General features: G+C 37.8%; 1 protein-coding gene across 1 annotated transcript in view; it reads right to left on the bottom strand.

Annotated features, from left to right (window-relative positions):
* The window catches only part of LOC125241531 (serine/arginine repetitive matrix protein 2), a 212,827-nt gene that overhangs the window by 29,887 nt on the left and 166,067 nt on the right, over positions 1 to 16,873 (bottom strand). The window contains exon 5 of the mRNA XM_048150058.1: positions 4,323 to 4,524. Within this exon, the coding sequence (XP_048006015.1) occupies positions 4,323 to 4,524 (202 nt within the window). The remainder of the gene's footprint in view (positions 1 to 4,322; positions 4,525 to 16,873) is intronic.

The following is a 16,873-nucleotide window of genomic DNA, read 5'->3' as shown; positions in this document are numbered from 1 at the left end:
TCATACAAGCATAGTACGCGTTCACCAACACGAGCTTAGAGCCTTAGACTGTGTGCTAGGAAGCCTAGGAACGCGCCTCTTTCATATATATTTGATCGCCAGTGTCCGAGGTGTGGTATAGATAAACTCAAAATATGTAAACGAATACATTAGAGCCATTTAGAGCTTTCAATAATTTGCTATAGAGGATTTTTCCACTGGAATATTATTGATCACATTATTCTACGTTTCCTGTTCCATTATAATGATTTTATTTTCATCCTCCGACAAATTTAACAACCCACCGCCGCACGACACAGAACTAGCTTCTAATATTTTAGATATTTTTATTCGTGACTCATTATTAATACCAAATATTAACCGAAATAATATTCGACCGTTATTTAAATTTCATCACAATAATCCAATCAGTGTCAATGACACATAACCACGTTAATAACGCAATGAAATCAAATACGACCACTCCAATAAGGCAAATAATTGAATTTCTATGCCACAAATTCTCCTGAAATGGTCGTCGAAATAGGAGTAGCACGATGGTAAATTAAATTGCATTTTACGAGCGAATTGTTTGCGTAATTTGCGTTTGACAGATTATCGAGTAAATATTTAAAGTCACATACAGGTCGAACGCGATTAATTAAGGTGGCTCGCTTAGGTTACCCGAAGCTCAGGCTGCGTTAGATGGCGTTAATCTGCAAATTACCAGTCTTATTTTTTTCGTGGAGTTGTACAGGCATTTATATACTTTCAATTATGCTTCGCGAACATTTAATATTAAAATTGACGTATTACAACAAACATTCAACTTCTCATTGTAACGTTAATCCCCTTAATGTAGATAAATTTACTATTTTACACTATTTTTAAGTACCACTCACACATACAAACAGTGTTTTTGTATTCCTTCTAGTCGATAATTTCACGCGGTGACAGCTTGTTTAAATAGCCTTGCGGTAAATACGTGCCATCGCATGATTTGCATGGAAGTACTGGGTTCGAATCCAGGACTTTTTCTCTTTTTTTTTTTAATACTACGTCGGTGGCAAACAAGCATACGGTCCGCCTGATGGAAAGCGGTCACCGTAACCTATGGACGCCTGCAACTCAAAGAGTGTCGCATGCGCGTTGCCGCCCCATTAGAAACTTGTACACTCCCCTTTGCTGCGTGTGCACAGCAAAAAGGAGTGTACAAGTTCAAAGGAGGGTTTGGGTTGCCGACGACTCAAAGGACAATAGACGGAACAAATTAGTTCCGTAAGTCCTCCCGTCGTCAGCACCACATACCCTCGTTGAGCTCTGGCAGCCTTACTCACCGGCAGGAACACAACACTATGAGACACTATTTTTAGTTTTATTATTATACATAAATGTATATGTACTCGTAGTTACTGAGCGTTTTCCACAAAAAAGATTAAAAACCTATTCTCTTACATGGTAATAATTTTTGGGTTCGTCGAACTCAGAATTTCTAACATAATTATCCTAATCTGATATTTTAAAAAATTCCAAAAAAGTATAGATAAATTTTACGAGTAGTTTCTAAACTACGATTCGAATGTTTTTTTTTTCTAATTGTTTATTTTCGATGGAGCAAGGGTATTCAAATCGCTTTTGAAATCTTAAATTAGTAAATGAAAATGCAATAGTTAACTGAGTAACGTAATGCTTTAAAAACTCAAGTGGACTTTTTTTATCTAAGGAGTAATTTCGATAAAATATTATATTTAGCGAGGGTATTAAAAGTTGTGTTTTATATCTCAACTTAATAAATAGAAAATCAAAATTACAATAAAAAAATCAATATGTTCTCTAAGATAAAATTGATACCTTCGGCTCTCCATTCTTGCTCGGTCAATAAAAAATACGAAATTTATATCCAAAAAAATACAAAAAGTTTATAGAATCCTGGGAATTGAACGCACCTTCACGGCGTGACAGACGACTATTCACCAACGACGCCATTACATAACACGCTGTTACCGACGAAATTGGGCTATACATATATAATTATTTAAATGTCAAATCCATACTAATATTACAAATGGGAAATGTCTGTTTGTTTGTCCGTCTTTCACGGCAAAACCGGAGCGACGAATTGACGTGATTATTTAAGGGGATTTAGTTGAAGGGATGGAGAGTGACATAGGCTACTTTTTGTCTCTATCTTACGCGAGCGAAGCCGCGGTCAAAAGCTAGTTTATTATAAATGGGAAAAGCTGGTTACTCTATAATCTGAAGTGGAAGAATTCGTTGTTTCACCAAAGATAATGTGTGTTTGTTTGTTTGTCCGTCTTTCACGGCCAAACGGAGCGACGGATTGACATGTTTTTTAAGTGGAGATAGTTGAAGGGATGGAGAGTGACATATGCTACTTTTGTCTCTTTCTAACGCAAGCGAAGCCGCGGGCAAAAGCTAGTACAGCACGTGTAGCATGGTCGCGCGATAGACGATAAAATATCAGGCCGTCCCTGTCGCACTATTAGTAAGTGCGATTATAGGGACGGCCAGATGTTTTATCATTTATCACGCGACCATAATTGCCTGCCTGGACCAGATTATATTGATGATAATTATTATTTGTAACCATTTAGTTAATATTGTCTTCAGTTACCGCGATAGTTACTCATGAAATAAAAACTATGAAAACGGATTAAATCGCGTATAATGAGTATGAGTTTAAAATTCATCCCGATGTTTCAAACACTTTACAGCGTTCGTGGTCAACGGGTGACTGAGGAAAAATTACAATGTGCAAAAGCTACCCATATTCTTGTATATAACCATTTAGTTGTTGAAGAAAAACATTCACACAACAATAACATAGGTCAACCAGCTCAGTAAATGCAATACTTTACTAATACTATGCCCACACTATGACCTATGTACATAATGTATTATACCAGACGTGTAATATTTTATTTTATCAACAAAGGCATAATAAAGGATTGTATTGTATTTTTGTATGAAAATAAAAAATAGGAAAGCAATATAGTAATAGTCAAATATTCCATTAAAAAAATAAAAAATACTTAATAAATCCATAAAAGTTCAAATGATTAAAAAAAACTTCGTACTCGAACCCACGATCTTCTGCATCATAGTCGGTCGTTTGACCGAGACGCCATTTCGATTTACATTAGCAGTGTCGAAATACACGATATGTATCTTTGTTGACAAAATGCGTCATTATTTCTGAGTCTGCTTGAGTTAACTAAACCAATATCTTTAAATAATTACTTGTCAAGAGCCAAATGTCACTGATGACAATGTCAACTAAAAATGCGCGAAATATGACGGCTCTGTGTCTGTACACAAAATTTGGCACGCACATTTACGTAAAATTAATAAAAAATTCACATGGATTTGTCCATGATTTCTGTATGAAACAATGTATTTCATTCACTACCGCGACGACGGATAATGTATAGTAGATGTATGCGCATATTTTTATTTAGTTGTAGTGTGCGGTGACTAAATAAATGGTAGATGTTTTTTGTATGGAAAGCGAGCCACCTTTTTTTCCCAACGTTTCGGCCAGGTTGCACTGAAACTGGTTGAAAATATCCTAAAGACTTTAACAGGGAAGACGGGTATAGATTATCGCCAACATGGGGACCAGTGATTCAAATGTTCAAACCAAAAGATCTATCTTCGGACCAGTGCGCGGATGTTGTGAGTGCATGTGTGTTGTGCGGTGGGAAATAAATATTAACTAAAAGCGGGTAGATTATATTTATTTGTCTACCCCGAACATTTATATAAATTAATATCGGGTAGTTTTGTGGTGCTTACATCTCCGGTGACACTTTGCTGGGACATCAGTCTTCCGCGACCATGGCCAGTGCAACCTGGCCGAAACGTTGGGAAAAAAGGTAAAATAATGTTAATTAATCGCGTTCGACCTGTATGTGACTTTAAATATGTGTACAAAGCGCGAGAACTTAAAGTGTTATATCGAGGAAATGTTACTATGACAATATTTCAATGTGATTTTGGTAAAGGTGAAAGAGGTGAATAAACTTTTGGTTAAGGTCAGAGAATCAAGCAAGCCCCCGAGACTGCCAAGGGAAGTTGTCTTGGAACTGAGGCCGCTCCAACGCGCAGACACTTCAACCACCAAACTTATACAGCAGGAGTGGACAGTAGACTTACTTGGTTAGAGTTGAGTCGGCTAGTAGACCACCTTTCGAAGCTGTTGGTTTGCGGGGACAGTTGCGAAGCCCCGAGACTGCCAAGGGAAGTTGTCTTGGAACTGAGGTCACTCCAACGCTCTGACACTTCAACCAAACTTATACAGCAGGAATGGACAGTGCACTTACTTGGTTAGAGTTGAGTCTGCTAGTAGACCACCTGCCAAAGCTAGTGGTGTGCGGGGACAGCTGAGGCGGCGGGGGGGCGGAAGCCCCGAGACTGCCAAGGGAAGTTGTCTTGGAACTGAGGCCGCTCCAACGCGCGCTGGACGCGTCAGACAGCCGCTTGCGCAGTAGGAAACCCTCGCGGGGCGCCGGCGCGTTCTTGTACCTGGAAAGAGATTAGAGTTAAGAATATTTGCTAGGCTGCTGGTAAGGAACAAAGTTCAATTAAACAATTCGCATATAGATTCTATGATGTAGTCAATATGGGGAGGATATTAGGATTGGCATAAAACAAACAGAAGACCGATTTATGTCAAGAACTATCGTCTGAATAAGTAAGGGAAGAGTTGTAACTCCATACATCAGTAAACGCGAGTTATTTGTATAGGCATAGTTATAGTGACATCTAGCTACATTCACGCGTCAATCACGCGTCAAATAGCGTGATTGACGTGTGAATGTAGCTACTATTTTATTATGTCACGTGTTTAGATTAAAAAACACTTCTTATCCAAAAAAAAAAACAAAAGCTTTATTTCTGGCCGGGTTTCAAAACCCTGATACCCGACGTGCGTACGAATGTTAGACCGACCCTCTTACAACTGAGCTACCTACGTGCCGTCGATGCGCTGACGGCGAAATTAACGACCATATTTTACGTTTACTAACGCGAAAGAAAAACGCATGAAAACTCGAAAATTCACGTCTTCCGGGATCTAAGGCTACCTAGATCGGTTTTTCACCCCCGAAAACCCCCACAAAAAAATTTCAGCGAAATAGAGTGGTTGGTTTCCGAGATCGTCGGTATATATAAATAAATAAATATACAAGAATTGCTCGATTTAAGGTATAACACTGGTTCAAATTCTACAACCAATTTATTTTTAGTGCCTTTAGTGGGTTAGAGGGTGGAAACCTGCTGCTATTCTGTATTCACAATACAAACGTGGGAATCGCTATGCATTCTCAATCAATTAAATATTAATACAGCCTTGAGCGGTTCTATTATGAGACTATAATATTAGAGTTTCATACAAGACTGGCCTTCTGAAGTATGATCTATGAATTAGAGAGTTGTGTTTCTGCCTAGAATCTAGTCTAGAATTAAATTCGGTTTCGTTGATACAGAAATAGGTTTACGTTGGAGTGACCGGGAACGAAAATAATATTTAGCTATTTTATTCGGCGACCTCCATGAGATAAATTGGATACTTATTAAAGAGTTTGTCTTAATCATTTGTATTAAATTTGAGTAATAGAGATAAACCATATTTTTCATTAAGATTTAAATCCATTGCATATTTTTTAAAGTTTTATGAAAAAGAAGGATTTACCGCCGTTATGTGCCGTAAATTAAATCATAGATTAAATATAAGAAGATCATACCATCCTATACACCGCCTAAGAACACGCATACACTACACCATACATAGATGGCGCCACAAAAAAATGCCTTGTTGCCATCGATTATTTGTAGATTGGCGTTAAGTGTCACTTTCGAGCCATAAATATATGTCAAAAGTGACACAACGCCATCTACAAGTATAATCGAAAGCTATAAGACATTTTTTTGTGGCGCCATCTATGTGTGGTGTAGTGTAGTGTATGCGCGATCTTAGTCGGTCGCATTTTAATGTATGAGATGATGTGATATTATATTGTCGTCCCTATCGCACTTGCGAGAAAGTGACGGCCTAATGTTTCATCATTTATCGCGCGACCATGCTTGCCTGCCTGAAATATATGACTACTCATCATTTTGCGGAAATTCAATGAAACAATTTTCATACAATACTGAACTGTCACCGCATACATTAGAATAACAGCGCCCTCTTGTCAAGTCATATATTTCTTGGTCAGGCTTTAATTCCACTAGACCGTATTGTCCATAATGGGTTGCAGTTATGAGTTAATAAAATAGTCGATGCATCGGCGAAACAATGCATTTCTACAATAGATACCTAAAGGCAAAAGGGGCAATAACCTTAAAAGGGTTTCGCAGTGCATGCAACTATTATTTATTGCGGAATAAGTCACTTTCAGACAGAGCTTACGCGGAACGGACAACGTTCCATTTAAAAAAAAAAAAAAAATTAAGCGATACCAATTTTTTTTAAATGTTACTTTTAATAAAGATATCAAGTACTTTCAGCGTCACACATGTAAAATAATACTGCATACTGTATAGGGTGTTTTTGCCCGTACTAGTTCGCGAAGTATAGAACATTTTTTGTCAGGTCGAAATTTTAAAGGGCCAAATGTACTGAAAAACGTCGTACACGCGAGGAAAGGAAATTCGTAACTCCTGTCAATTTAGAACACTCCCTTCGGTCAAGTTTAAATTTATCGCCGCTCATTTCGAACCTTCTGTTTTCCACAATTTTATCTTAATTTTATATTTTTACTTATAAATGTATAAAAAAAAATTTCTCTCAACCTCATAATTGCCAAGTGTGACACTGAAGCTGAGCAGTTTCATGTACGCTGCCTACGCCATTTAGGAATACAGGCGTGCGCTTATGTATGCACATTATCTAACAAACATTAGAGATTTCCACAAGCCCAGAATAAACAATAAATAAAATTTATTACGGTATACACCGTGTAAATATTAAATTCACTTATAGTCTCACTTCACTCTTATATATTTTACATGAGCATATCATTACCTACTTAGTGGTTACATAATTCCTTTGGCTACTCTTCCTTCTACATTTTATCATAATTGCACGAGTTCATCCACACTATTGTAGCACTTACGCGTATCGGAACAGAGACTAACTGTGTGCAATGTAATGAACATAGGTCACTGCAATTGTGGGGGTAATAATCCTGTTACAAAGGCGGTGAGCATTCACACTGTGGTGGGTATTACCGTCGCTAGAACAGACAGGGTTCAATATACCAGTATTATACAGTGCGTAAACGTAATAAGGGCGATAAATGAAACCAGGCATATAATTCAATATTGTTATCATTAATTAACAGGTGTTTTTGAGTTACTCTTAATTTCCAGCCCATGATTAATTTTGGAAAAAAATCCCAGCAGCAATGTACTGTAAAAGGGGTTGCGATGACAATCAATAACAACTGTCAACGAGCGTTTAACGCGAGTGTGTTTGCATTACGTTGCGGGCCGAATTAATTTGTATGGATAAAAAAAATATATCAATTTTAAGTAAAAGTTATCTAATTCCATTTTTATGTCCTATACTCACCACCGTTAAGAGGTTCGCCCGTATTAGGTTTACACCTTTGGGGAACGCTCGGCTAGATGGCGCTAATATTAATATTTGACATTTTATTTTAATACATATCAAGCTAAGAATATGGGCCAAATTGTCAAAACTGAGGTTAAAAAGTTTTAAGCCTGTGTCGAGAGATGGCAGTCTATGCACTGTGATTACACATTTTACTTTGACAGTAACAGTAACTCTCTGTAATACTCGATCCTCTTTGGTACATACATTACGATTTACGATACGAAGTGCTGGTAGCCTAGCGGTAAGTACGTGCGACTTTCGTTCCGGAGGTCGCGAGTTCAAACCCCGGCTCGCACTAATGAGTTTTTCGGAATTTATGTGCGAAATGTCATTTGATATTTGCCAATAGCTTTTCGGTGAAGGAAAACATCGTGAGGAAGCCGGACTAATACCAATAAGGTCTAGTTTACCCTTCGGGTTGGAAGGTCAGACGGCAGTCGCTTTCGTAAAAACTAGTGGCTACGCCAAATCTTGGGATCAGTTGTCAAAGCGGACCCCAGGCTCCCATGAGCCGTGGCAAATGCCGGGATAACGCGAAGAACCTTTTACACCGTGTATATTGTATAAAGTAAAAGCGCACTAACTAAATAAGATATCGGAAATATCGATCAGCTAATATTGTTCTACAGGCCGATTTTTTAACCGACTTCAAAAAAAGGAGGAGGTTCTCAATTCGACTGAATGTTTTTTTTTTGAGTCTCACGCGTTCGAATTCAGAAAATTGTCACTGAAAATAATAAGCAAGTCACCGTTTTCAACCGGTATTTTGGTGACAAAATCCCGTGAGCGAGATTCAAAATCTCCCTCGGAAATGAATCCCATAGCCAAATAGATTTACCTTAAAAGCTTTGCGCTGCAATATCTAGGGTTTATTAATACCCTAGATTTGCAGCGGATGTAATTTGATGTTTATTAGTTCCTAGAAATCTAGGTAAATGTACTTCGAGACTTGCTGGGGTGAGTAATACCAAAGAGGATCGAGTATTATAGAGAGTTACTGACAAGGTAAAATGTGTAATCACAGTGCATATGCCATCTCTTGACACAAGCTTGAAACTTTTGAACCTGTTTTGACAATTTAGCCCATATTCTTAGCTTGATATGTGTTAAAATGTCAAATATTAGCGCCAACTAGCTGAGCGTACCCCAAAGGTGTAATGCCAAACTATTATGTTAAAAGTATCTTTGAAATAAAAATAAAAAAGTCATAGAATATTTTTTGTTTTTACATCAAAAATGCATGTGGTTAAAATCTTTCGGGTTATTCAGGCCCACGGTGTTTATTTTCTTTTCTTGTAAAATAAAATATGATTTTTTTTCATAATTTCGAGTTAAAATGTAATAAATGAATATAACCTCTTTCTACCGAAGTCTCTGGCTAAAGGTATCAATTATTGCATTTAATGAGGAGGCACACTCAAAAGTTATGTTATGACAGATGGCGCCGTCCCGTCTTTCCATTGCACAGATGAAGAATTTCATACGTGAGAGAGAGAAGATGATATTTGTTTTCTCTCTTTTACATATGAATGACAGTGACATGGCTAGACACTTGCACAGGCGCCGCCTGGTGGGATAACTTTTAGTAATTATGTTAATAATTACTCAATGTGGGATAAAATGTCAGTGTGCCTCCTCATTTAAAAAGTCAATGTCTGACATACCGATTTATAACTTCACAATAAAAAGGTGCAATATCAGTGTATTGCTGGTTGAAGAGGCTGTTATAGATATGTAAATAAATTTATTGTCAAACTTGACACAGCATGTCATTTTATTAACCCGTTCAATAAACTTCACGGAACGAAATAAATTCTGTTCATCTTGAATACAGGTAACCGAAATTGATTTGTTCTCTGTCAAAACGTTATTGTAGATTACCGGTTAATGACAGAACATAAATTTGAACTGTTTACGAACAATATTAACCGATATTTTGAAACCGGTTCCGATCCCTGGTAATGCCATCTAGGCCACCGTACCTTTTTCTGTATGGTACTGAGGTACGTTTTTTTCTTAGGCTTTATCTGTCTATACGAAGTTATATGTCTTTGGTAATACCAAGGATAATTTACATAGGATTTACATACTTCATACTAAGAATCATACCTCGATTTTTTAGCGCCACCTTTTGACACACAATTTGACAGAATTCATAGGGTATATTATTAAGATTAATAGGTATATTAGGAGAACTAAAAAGCTGTACAAAGGCCAGGCATGCATTAAAAAATATAGCAAATTAAAACAGGCATTAACAGTTATGAAAAACAGGGTTCAAGACTGTCATTTAGAATTTGAAATCAAGGAATCAAATTTTCAGAAATTAAATGCCGACGACATACTTGAACAGGCTGAAAGATGAGCTTTTGGCAGTATCATCCATGTATGAGACGACTAAAAATCAAGTTGAGGAGCACGGAAAAAGACGGTAGGGCCGACCTGACACAGAACCGCCGCATAGAGAACGGAATGGAAATCCATGAAAGAGGGCAGCAGACGCAAATATGTTAAGAAGAAGAGAAGAAGGGGGTTCTTCAAAAAGGAGTGTACAAGTTTCTAATGGGACGGCAACGCGCATGTGACAAGCATAGGTTACGGTGACTGCTCTCCATCAGGCGGACCGTAGGTATACCTGTTTGCCACCGACGTGGTATAAAAAAAAAGAAGAAGACTCTCGTGATATGAATACGTATCACAACATTCACAACATTCTGACCGAAAGCTAGACCCGTATTCACATCCAACATATACACCTTCTCACGACTAAATTGATATTAAGTGGAGTACCTAATTCGGTCGGTGCACCTCAGTAGCCTCACCAATTGTCCTGCTAACCGTCGACCGTGTGTCAAAGGCGTAAGGTCAAGTTTACCATGAGTGGATACCGAATGGGCCACAATTTACATGAATGGGATAGGGGTTTGCAGACATACCGGGTGTCTCTAAAACCAACGCCAAAACGAAAAGGGGAATAGGACCTAATACGGAAAATATCATGTTTTTTGAGATAAGATATTGGCCGTAAAAAAAAAGTGAAAAATCTCGGAATTAAATATGTGGTGGTTGTCGGGGTGAAAAATCGTAGCTTAGTCTTGCGTCCCGGGAAAATAGTATTTTCTACAATCGTGATATAATACAAAGCTTTTCAGTCGAGTACCATGTTTAGGCCACGAAGCTTGCCACGTGGCTAATAGTACGGTACGAGAGTGAAAAGCTTAATTATATGACTATTGTATACAATATTTTTTCTATGAGTCATCATCTTCATCATCAATGGACGAAAATATTATCATTCAAGATAAAATTAATGTTAATAGCATCGTTCACCGTTGTATGAACATCAAATTACCTGGCAACCAATTGTTTGTAATAACCGTCTCTGATTGGTCGATAACCCGATAGATAAAAAAATGTGTTTCAGATGCAGAAGAATTTGCCAGGTATCGCAAATTAGTATAGAACTGGTATGAAGTTCTATTTTTGATTTTTTTCAGTTAACTAAAGTGAAGTGTAATGAAATATTATAGTTGACTAAGTGTCAAAGACTATCCAACACTGAAAAGTCAGCACATATAGTTTAGTCTGTGGTATCCTAATTGACAGATTAAGGTCAACGAGTAGAAAATAGTACATTACGATACAAGTGCGTAAAAATTTTCGATTTCTTTATGCTCATTTCCGAAGCCTAATATATAATAAAATAGATCTCCGAGCGAAGCTCGATCGGCCAGGTACTTAATGTATTAAAAAACGTGGACGTCGACTTCGGGTTTTATATATCTGTGGGCCGCTTGAAATATTCAAAAGGTAATAGCAGGTTACCCATGCAGCCATTAGAGGGCGTGAGGTCACTTTAAAACGGCAGTAGGTTTGAATTCATTCGATGGTCGTTAACACGCTTGTACCCACTTCGTATTAAGTGTACGACTTCACGTTTTTATACTGTTTTTAGAATTTTGCGAGTTGCGACTGACGTCTGACATTTTACGATTAAGATGCTACAAGAGCGAACATGCTATAATGGAAACGAGCCCCCTTTCAAATATACTAATTTTATTAACTAGATTTATCTAAAAAAATCCACTCAGGACATGCGGGGGGGTCATGACCCCCCCTGGAGCCTAGGCTGGCCATACAAATAGACCACATGACCCCTCCCGGGGGGCCTGGGGGGCCTTTACCACGTGACCCCCCCCCCCCTGGGCACGAAGCTGGATCCGCCCTTGACTCAGAACAACTCGGTTAAAAGATATTGCGAAAAAATCTTTAAAATTGAGGTTCCGTTCTCGACTGCTTGTCTGCTTCCTAATTCAAAACTTAATCAATCGTAACGAAATTTGAGAATCTAAATAAATAACAATGAACAAATCTGTGTCGGACCGTTTAGTTTTTTGGCTAATTGTTATCAATTTTGAATACCACACCTTTTTTGCGCCATAATCAATAAGGCCGTTTTTGGAAATTTTTGATGGGCTCCAGATCTTTAAAAATAAGAATATCAAGAAAATCAGATAAAAATAATCTGTGTTGAAACGCTACGCTTTGTGGAACAATGAACATGATTGAAACACATTCTGGTGGAAAGGCAAGCCTGTCTTTCACAGATTGACATTTTATTTTGCGTCAAGTCCAATTCGGTGCATATACTCAGGTTAGTTTAGAAAAAGTGTAACAGCATAGCAAGCATAGCAGCGCAATGAAAATAAATCGCAATTCGCATTGCATATATATAATTAACAGATTTGACAATTTTAACATATATACAATTAAAAACATGGGCCAAATAGGCGAGACGACTAAAAAAATTAATTAGTCCGTCAATTAGATTATCAAAGAATATTAGACACGTATTTTTCTTTTTTCTCGAAAAACGAATGAAAAATGACGTCGGTACAGTTCGTTGAAGTTCCGCGTGACGTTAGGCCTAGGTACAATTTTTACTTAGAAGTGACGTCACAAGGCCCCACTACCGAAATTTGATGCACTATATCTTTGTATTTTTTCATTAATTAGAAAAAGCGAAAAATATGTACTCAGTATGTTTGGACGATCTAACTGACGGACTAAACAGAATGTCATTTTTTTATGTAGTCGTGATCCCTAATAAATTCACTCAGGCCGATCTTTTGCCTTTCTAAAGGATCCCTGGAGCCCAACGCGAGTGACCTTCTTGATAGTGCTGGACCCGCGCGTGGGTATTCCTGCTCTTCTACGATGCCCCCCCAGTCTCTCCCTCCACTGATCCGACGATCAAACGCCTTCTCAATCTGTCAGGATCTCGTCTGGTCAAATAAGACTATTCTACGGCTCGGCCACGACATTGGTCTAAGCGCGAGAGCGGTGAGCGGCAGCCATACGTGCGAATGAAAAGTCCCATCGCTGTGTCTTGCTCCAATGTATGGCCGCCGCTCACCGCTGTCGCGCTTAGACCAATGTCGTGTTATAGTTACTCAGTAAGTGTTCATTTAGTTCATAGGTATCATAAGGTCATAATAGATTAGTTCAATGGCGTTGCAATTAATAATACAACTGCAGGGTTATGTGATACTCGATGCATCCTTGTGCGGTGAGTTCGGTAGCGGTGGTTATTCTATTATACAGAATATATAACAGTACAAGTACAGAAGGCTCACTCCTTTGATATTCACAAAATGCCGCCATTCTAAATTCTTAGCTACATTAACAAACGGACCGCAGCAGCCGATATTGAATTCTATTGCGCCGCGCGAAGGTCGTCACCACTGAATAGTCCGCGAACTCGCGGCCGCCGGCATGTACATTCACGCTATTTAACGTGTGATTGTCGCTAGATGTCACTTAACTATGCCTATCTATACAAATAACCCGCATTTACTGATGTATGGAGTTAGGAGTTACAACTCTTCCCTTACTTATTCCTCTATGGTACATAGCAATAATAAATTGATAATGAGAGCTTGAGATATAGGTACTACTGGACCCCTGGGGCCCGTTTCTCGAAAGGTACAAGCCTTGTATTACAAGTGTGTTTCCATGACAACCCATACGATTTGACAGTTCGCGCACTTGTAATACAAGGCTTGTCACTCGAAGCTACAAGTTACAAGCGGAAGTCTCTTTCCAACTTGTCATATATTAGCAGAGATCGGATTTTTTACGTCATCTCAAGCTACAAGTTACAAGCGGAAGTCTCTTTCCAACTTGTCATATGACTACCACTTGTAAATTGTAACTTCGAGAAATTGGCCCCTGAGCAAATAAATATTTTTCATTTCATTGTGCTTATTGTTGTGTTCCAGCAAAGCTAGAGGTGCAGTTGTCGTATGCAACTGACACGTTTGTAGTTGATGACATTGCTGACTATACACCCTGCACTAATAATACAGCACACTGTTACGTGATACTGGACGCATCCTTGCGCGGTGGGCTCGGCCGGAGGTAATTCGATTATACACCGTGCGTCTAACGTGTTTCATGTATCTATAGGTGTGACTGAACTGACACATAACATATCCTTATTTCTTGATTTTACAACTAGGGAACAAATCAAATTATTTTATTTTTTGATTTGTTGTTTTTGAAGTAGTCACATATACGAATAATAAACTGAAATAGATATCATACACGAAAGAAAAAACGACAAGCCCCACTGTTGGCCGAGCCGGGAATCGAACCCGGGTCTTCAGCATACGCGCGGCTAACGTCCTTACCACTAGACAACCTGCCCGCCGTGGTACCCGACGAAATTTCTCTAGTGTCTGATATCTCTGATAAGGCTAGGCGCCTTTGACCAACTCTATTCTAGTGGCAAGGACTTCGATTCTCGGCTCGGCCACCAGTGGGCCTTCTCGTTTTGTTTTTTTCGTGTATGATATCTATTTCAGTTTATTATTTGATAAGTTGAGATCCTGCAGGTTGCGTAATGTTATAATATCAATATGGATAAGTGTGTCATTAAACAAATACACCCTGTTTTTATTGAATTCCGTTAACTTTAAGGGGAGGTTCTTTAGATCAAATACAATTAATTTCTCTAAGAAACTAGCGTCTTAACTCTTGCGATTATCAAGTTATTAAAAAAATAAAGATAATTGCTGAACACGTGTGTCACAGCCTTTACCAACTCCTAATGTTATTTGTTTTGACATGTGCCGTCAATCACTTGACACTAACTTGAATATTATTCTCACACTAATAAATTCATTTATTATGTATGAAAATGATGAATTTTTTTGCGAACTTAACTAAAAGTGATATACAGGGTGGTTCCTGATAATGAACATAACGACTTGTCGGATTTAACGGAAAACAAAAAAAACACGGTGTATTATTAAACTCTACTACTACTCGCTTTTGGTGGGACCAGTGACCAACTTTTTTTTGCCTCGTTTCTGAATGTAGGAGTTCGTGTACCATCTTTAAAATAGTTTAGACATTAAGACCACATACTAATAATATCATAGCATAATTAAAATCAAAATGTTACTAACAATACCTATACTTAAGTTACTTAAAATACATATCGTCACTACTTTTAAAAAATCTCGTATCTCACGCTGTTCCTCAAAGTTAAAACGCAGTAAGTCTATATGCATTCCATACAATTACTACAATTTTCTTTTCATTGACAGACGAAGATACAAGTTTTTTTAAAAGTAGTGACGATATGTAAAAAGGGTGTCTCTTTTCGCCAACAAACTGCTGTGCCGTTTAGCCGAAGATTCAAATCGTGATTGTGTTTTCTGTAATAAATAAATTAAAAAAAACTGGTATTCTATAGGGCCCTCAAGGCTGCAAGATCTTTAAAAAACCGGCCAAGAGCGTGTCGGGCCACGCTCAGTGTAGGGTTCCGTAGTTTTCCATATTTTTCTCAAAAACTACTGAACCTATCAAGTTCAAAACAATTTTCCTAGAAAGTATTTATAAAGTTCTAATTTTGTGATTTTTGTCATATTTTTTAAACATATGGTTCAAAAGTTAGAGGGGGGGGGGGGGGGGGGGGGGGCGCACTTTTTTTTCCTTTAGGAGCGATTATTTCCGAAAATATTAATATTATCAAAAAACGATCTTAGTAAACCCTTATTCATTTTTAGGGTTCCGTACCTCAAAGAGGAAAAACGGAACCCTTATAGGATCACTCGCGTGTCTGTCTGTCCCTCTGTCACAGCCGATTTCTCCGAAACTACTAGACCGATTTACTTGAAATTTGGCACACGTATGTAAACAAGTGGCCCAAAGACGGACATGTAATATAATTAAATGAAATTAAACGAAATTTAATCATAGGGGCCACTTTTGGGGGTAAAATTGAAAATTAAAAATCAAAGTTATTAGAACTATATTGTGCTACATATCAAATGAAAGAGCATTTTATAAGCATCTCAAATATATATTTTTTATATTTTTTATTTTGGTAATTTAGAAGTAATTTAAGAAAATAAGCAAAAAATGACCATTCCCCCCCTTATCTCCGAAACTACTTAGCGTAAAATTTTCAAAAAAATACACGAGATAGCCCTCTACCTGTAGATTACAGGAAAACCTATTAGAAATCTACAGTCAAGCGTAAGTCGGAGTTAAGAGAAAAAAACTCAAATTGAGATTTTTCACTCACTGCCGCTGCAAGTACTTACTAAATGTTTTGAAATTTTGTGAGCGCCATGGACAGGTAGAAAGAAATTCATTTCTGTTTAGAAATTGTTAAAAATTTTAAGCATTTGCCAAAATGACTTAAGTTCCTACTAAAAAAGAGGCGCTTACGACTGTTTAGAACTGCACTGACCATAATATTGCCCTAATAGGTCCAAAAAATGGTGTATATATACGAAAACAAAAAAATTGTGCCACCGACAACCAAAATCTGAAGTCTATTTGCTCTATCTCTTATAGTTTCCAAAATATACGCAAAATCTTTAAAGTACAAATCTAGTGTATACGTTGCCATCACATGTCGTCAGGCGCTCATGACCTTTTTGTATGGAAATGTCGAAATCCGACTTGCACTTTACCGATTTTCATAGAAAGTTGTGTTTTATTATAGTTTTGAAGGAGGTTTCTTGTTTTTAACCACCAACGCAAAAATATTATAATAATAATAGGTTTGACGCTTGACATGTCTGTCTGGCATCATAGCTCCCAAACGAATCAATCGATTTTGATTTAGTTTTTAATGTTTAAGGTGAATTCGTCGAGAGTTTTTTTTTGTACCACGTAGGTGGCAAACATGCATACGGTCCGCCTGATGGAAAGCGGTGACTGTTACATATGGAC

Source organism: Leguminivora glycinivorella, chromosome Z (genome assembly GCF_023078275.1).
Source record: "Leguminivora glycinivorella isolate SPB_JAAS2020 chromosome Z, LegGlyc_1.1, whole genome shotgun sequence".
Taxonomy (NCBI): Eukaryota; Metazoa; Arthropoda; class Insecta; order Lepidoptera; family Tortricidae; genus Leguminivora; species Leguminivora glycinivorella.
The sequence above is the reverse complement of the archived record's forward strand: the minus strand, read 5'-3'. Positions and strand labels throughout refer to the sequence as shown.